Source organism: Saccoglossus kowalevskii, chromosome 18 (genome assembly GCF_978046115.1).
Source record: "Saccoglossus kowalevskii chromosome 18, keSacKowa6.1, whole genome shotgun sequence".
Lineage (NCBI taxonomy): Eukaryota > Metazoa > Hemichordata > Enteropneusta > Harrimaniidae > Saccoglossus > Saccoglossus kowalevskii.
In genome coordinates, this window is record NC_140658.1 from 15,689,005 (window position 1) to 15,694,892 (window position 5,888).

Below are 5,888 nucleotides of genomic sequence, written 5' to 3' on the forward strand. Positions count from 1 at the left end.
GTGAAGCGTGTCACGGACTACAAGTATCCAGGAACCTTGAATATTGATAGCTGCAAGGAATGTTCAAAAGATAACCGCTAAATGATTTATTTAAGTTTAATTATCGATGTCGATGTTGAAACCTCGTCACGTGACAGTATATCGTGATTCTACACGTACAAGAAATATACAATTGAACAAACACGCATGTAGACTTGAGGCGTCCTGGTGACACAGTGGCAGGTTAATTTCCACGAAATTCGACATGACAACGATGATCTTGTGTTGTTCATTGCATTAACTACCGTTTGTGTATGATTCGTTTACACATTATCATTTACATTGCACGTATTCGCATTTCATTTAAGATTTTTAAAACACTATTTGGTATGTAATATAGCTACAATAGCGACAGTGACCACGGTAAACACGTCCGATTCTTTCATATTGGCAAGTGAAAGTTCCGTTAAGGGATCGAAATCAAAACAACGATCAGACTCGTTCGGTTTCACCAGGAATTTCCTATCCTCGCAGTAGCCTATCCCGTCCGTGTTCAACATGCCAATCGGGGTTTCCTCCAATGTTGCATTCTCACACGCCGTGAACATATTCTGACAGAAGTTTTCGCAAATGGAAAGCCTCTGATAACCGTAGAACAGGTGTTGTTTAGGTGAGCACACCCAGCACATTAGATAATTGATCCATTTAAGGCATTCGTCGCTGGCTCCCTGTGGCGCTGTTATGCCAAACAGGACGTCGATCTCCCCCTGAGTACAGCAGGAATATTCCTTGTACCACGTGCAGTTGAGTAAATTAGGCTGGCGTGTCGGTAAACGGTTATCGAAGTACGGACAGTAAGCTTCTGTGTCAACAACTACTGGAGCGCTCGTGGCGATATTTTCTACGTGAATAACAGTCACTGTTAAAAAGAAAAACAATTGTATTGCAGTAGCTATGAACATTTTCCAAGGCATTTTGCTTCTGAATATCCCCGATTGAAGGAACGACAAAGTCTTCAGTCGTTTCCAATCTGTTCATCTCACGGCTGTTTCATTTAACGTCGTCGTAAGCACGTCGTCGTATCAATTTCCTCTCTGGTAGGTGTGCTTTCATCATTCGCTACTCTGTAACAAAACAAAATAAATGCCATCACTAATTTGCTATTATCATTAACAAGAATATATATAAACTACAATATGTATAACAGCCTTACGCATTGCAACTCTATCTAGTTCATGTACGGCGGAATCTGTGAATAGACACCATTTCTAAACCAGCGTCTCGCCTTACCTTACATCGAGTGCACACCGCTGAAATGAACAGCCAGACTATGTCACGCGATTTCCTCTGCTACAAACTAACATGTCACTTTTCGATATTGACACCTCACTGGGTAATGGACGTGACAACTTTGTTGATTGACGTTATACCACATGGGGGTTCATTATGTCACTTATGCAAATGTATAATTCACATCACAGTAGCATATTTAAACAAAAGTCGGTCACCCGTGACGACACTATTCGAACCAACCCTAGGCTGTGGGTATCCTGTATAGGTTCACTGTAACCAGAGTATGTATTCACGTGGTCTGATATAAGCACTAGACACCACAGTCGCACGTGGTCGTGTTTTGCGACTTAGAAATAGATTGTTATACAGAGAGTGCTGCCCGCTGGGCAAATCGCAAACTCCGTTGTATACCATTAATATTTTACAGTTGGACTGAATTAAAATGACCTGAACAAAGCAAAAAATCTTTTGTTTATAACAATTTTCGGTCACCTGTAAGCAACTCGGGTCATGCTTTTTACTTTTACTTTGATTTGTAAAAAGTAACAAATTATTCAGAATTGGCTAAGTCGAAATAGTTGGATGCAAATATATGTAAATATACTCGCAGTATACGGCTCCACATGCCATGTTACTTTATGCAATATTGATAAGCTTAAAAAAGAAGTAGCATTTTCCTTTCAAAGCTACGAAAGTGATAAATATTTACCACGACTTAGACTGATGACACACATTAATACATTTATGATAAATCCATTCGCCTAAGTATTCCCTTCCGTAAATTTTTGGGCATTATGAAGTTAATATTTTAATAGCGAAGTTGTCGATACTCTCGTCGCGACAGAACGATATAAGATTCACATTATATTCCATCATGATAACCTTGCATGTTAAAACCTAAACTTGTTGGAAATCAAAATCACCGAGCTTGGTGACAGTTTAGGATTCGGCCTTCAGCGACCTTCAACCTCTTACCCAATCATATGTCTCCCCGATGTGACCAATCCCATATGGCCGGATGTAAAAAACAGCCAGTCATAGCGCATCCTTACTGACCAATGATAACGGTGTAATAGATACCCTTCCCGCCAAAATTAAGAATGTATATAAGTGTTGTCTTTGTAGTGTCTCAATAGTGTTTCAATAAATCTGTTCAACTGTCAATAGCTGGTGTCGTTTCTGTATCTTGCCATCATCCGAAGAAATCTACTCCACATTTTTTGGTGCCAAGACCAGGATGGCAGATAAACAAAATCCAAGTCAAGTCTCCGCGACATCACTCTCCAAGTTGAAGAGATCAAGAAATGGCCATCGCTCACAGATGACGAAGCTACTACAGAAGCAGTCATCGCCTCCTTTGAACTCGAAAGTACCGACAAGTCCGTGGCCATCGAGACACTCACCTCGAATCAAGAACTGATACAAGAGAGGTATGATATACTGAAATCCCTTGATGAACGTATCTTAGAACTGGTAGAGGAAGACGATATCGAAAGTACCATAGAAGATTCCAGTGACTACCTCAATGACGTCTACGCAAGTAAATTCAAGATTCAACGGCTAATCGAAAGAAAGCGCAGGGAACCAACAAACCCATCCAGCCACGGAACAGAGGAAACAACCCCACCGACAGTTTCAACCCCGCCGACAGTTACACCCAGTACAAGCGGTGACAATACAGCACAGGCGATGTATTTAACTGCCCCGAAAACAATAAGCCTGCCAAAACTTCAACTGCCGACATTTAATGGTAATATACTTCAATGGGTGAGTTTCTACGATGCCTTTAAATCTGCAGTACACAGTGATTCTAATCTCGGAGATGTCCAAAAGTTCCAATATTTACGTGCGCAACTTACAGGCGAAGCAGCTCGCGCCATTGAAGGCCTTCAACTGACCGATTCTAACTACAGACATGCCATTCAGATTCTCGTTGATCGTTATGGACAAAACCATAAAATCATCGCCGCATACATGAAATCGCTATGGGAGATGCCAAAACCAACGGGTGATCTCAACAGCCTGAGAAATTTTTATGACAGTCTTGAAAGTTATATTCGCGGTCTCCAATCTTTGGGAAAAAGAGAAGACTCGTACGGCGATCTGCTTGTGCCGATTATGCTAGAGAAATTACCCGGTTACGTCCGAAAACAAATTGCACGGGAACACGGCAATTGTGAGTGGAAACTTTGCGAATTACGTGAAGCTATCCTTAAGGAAATTGACGCATTACAAGCCGGTTATTCGCTCGACGAATTTGACCTCGAACCACCTACTGAACCACCCGTCACCGCTGCGTTCTACGCCGGAACGTCTACAGAACCACGGAAACCACGATCGTGTGCTTTCTGCAAGGGAGAACACAGCCCAAATAACTGCAAAGTTGTCGTCGATCGCAATAAACGAATGGAGGTAGTTAAACGGGACAATTTATGTTTTAATTGCCTCGGAAGACATCGCGTAAGTGCCTGCAAATCTAAGTTTAGTTGCCGTACTTGTCAACGAAAACACCACACCGCTCTTCACTCAACTCAGCCTACGAACTCAAATTCACACACGAACTCGTCGAAAACGCCAAATGCCGCGTCACATAAGGTTGAAACCCACGTTCAATTTGCCAAAGCCGACTTTGAAGATATTCCACGCGAATTACCGACCGGGCCAGTCCTTCTGAAGACAGCCGTTATTCCGATCTCTGCCGACTACGAGAAAGTTCACGCTAACGTATTATTCGATGAAGGTGCCACGCGATCTTTTATTACTACAGAACTTGCTTCAAAACTTGGGATTAAATCTATTCGCTCTGAAGTGATACACCTCGCCGCATTTGGAGACAAGCATTCTCGTGCGCGATCTTTGGAAGTGGCGACACTTACTTTACACACTATTACAGGGGCCAAACGTGACATTAATGCTTTAATAGTGCCCGAAATCTCAACACCAATGAAGAACTTTGTTACTCCGTCGATTCGCAACTTGCCTCATTTACGCGCATTGAAACTTGCGCAACCCGTTTCAAGTATTGACTCTTTCACAGTTTCTTTATTGATTGGAGCAGATTTCTATTGGGACTTTGTCGAAGATCACGTTATACGCGGCCCAGGCCCGACCGCTGTAAGTTCTAAGTTTGGATACTTACTTTCCGGTCCAATTCGTCAAGGAATATCATCGGAAACTAACGCTACCACATTACACGTCATGACACACGTATACGAAGAAGAATCTAAACTACAAAGTTATTGGGATTTAGAAACAATCGGTATCAAAGATGACTCGTCGAAATCGGACATTAATGTTGATAACTTCGAAATCTTTCGTGATACTCATCTGCGAGTGGAAAACGGGAAGTACATAGCTCGGTTACCCTGGAAACGTGACCACCCACCGCTTCCCACCAACTACGACATCACTGAGAAACGCACTCGCGCCATGGTCCGTAAATTGACACCGGAACTTTTACAAACTTACGATAAAATCATCAATGATCAGAAAAGCCGAAACTTCATTGAAGAAGTAAAAGATGACGACAATACACGTGGCCATTATTTACCGCACCACTCAGTGAAAAAGGATTCAATTACAACACCTATACGAGTAGTTTATGATTGTAGTTGTAAATCGCGTGATTCTCCGAGTCTAAATGATTGTTTAGAAACCGGACCCTCCCTTCTGAATGATCTCACTTCAATTCTACTTCGCTTCCGCGTCAACCGCTTTGCATTAACTAGTGATATAGAGAAGGCGTTTTTGCAGGTTGGATTAGAGAACGATGATCGCGAGTTTACCAAGTTCATGTGGCTAACGGATCCGTCCGATCCCGAAAGTCCGTTCACAATATACCGGTTCAAAGTAATATTATTCGGTGCTGTTTCTTCTCCGTTTATTTTAAATGCTGTCGTCAAAACGCATTTGGATTTACCTGCTGATCCTCGAACTTCGGGTAACAACATTGAACCACGCCCAAAACGGACTGCCGCTGTTGTTGCACGATACCGTATCTCGGACATGAACCAAGTCTAAATGAACTCTTCTACAATTCTTTGTAACAAACTGTTACATGACGTGTGAACACTATGTTATTTGTATTTATAGGAACTCTTATTTATCATTGTTACTGAACTTTTAATTATCTCGTGACTTTCGATATTTGCATTACTATAACGTTCAATGCATTCATTTCCTATCGATTTACTGCATGTATCCTTTATATTTAGTATGCTTTGTTTTCCATGACTACGATGATTCATATATATCTACAATGATTATTTTCAATGCTTATGTACTTTAGTTTCATTTAATTCTACAATTTACTCGACAATTTTGATTTATTTGATTGTTTCTAGCTCGATTTTCCGTTTAATTGCGAGGCCCGGGAGAATGTTGGAAATCAAAATCACCGAGCTTGGTGACAGTTTAGGATTCGGCCTTCAGCGACCTTCAACCTCTTACCCAATCATATGTCTCCCCGATGTGACCAATCCCATATGGCCGGATGTAAAAAACAGCCAGTCATAGCGCATCCTTACTGACCAATGATAACGGTGTAATAGATACCCTTCCCGCCAAAATTAAGAATGTATATAAGTGTTGTCTTTGTAGTGTCTCAATAGTGTTTC

General features: G+C 41.5%; 1 protein-coding gene across 1 annotated transcript; it reads left to right on the top strand.

Moving 5' to 3' along the window:
- The first annotated feature begins 1,341 nt into the window (after positions 1–1,341).
- On the top strand, positions 1,342–5,292 carry LOC100369367 (uncharacterized). The gene is made up of 2 exons (XM_085492960.1): positions 1,342–1,372; positions 2,561–5,292. Exons 1-2 carry the CDS (start codon positions 1,342–1,344, stop codon positions 5,290–5,292), a joined length of 2,763 nt encoding a protein of 920 aa, XP_085349086.1.
- Positions 5,293–5,888: the final 596 nt, after the last annotated feature.

Excerpts from the sequence above, each read along its gene's own strand:
- LOC100369367 (XM_085492960.1), top strand. The coding sequence starts at position 1,342 with ATGTCACTTTTCGATATTGACACCTCACTGG. Across the intron at positions 1,373-2,560 it reads CGATATTGACACCTCACTGG|TTGAAGAGATCAAGAAATGG; the intron begins GTAATGGACGTG and ends TCACTCTCCAAG.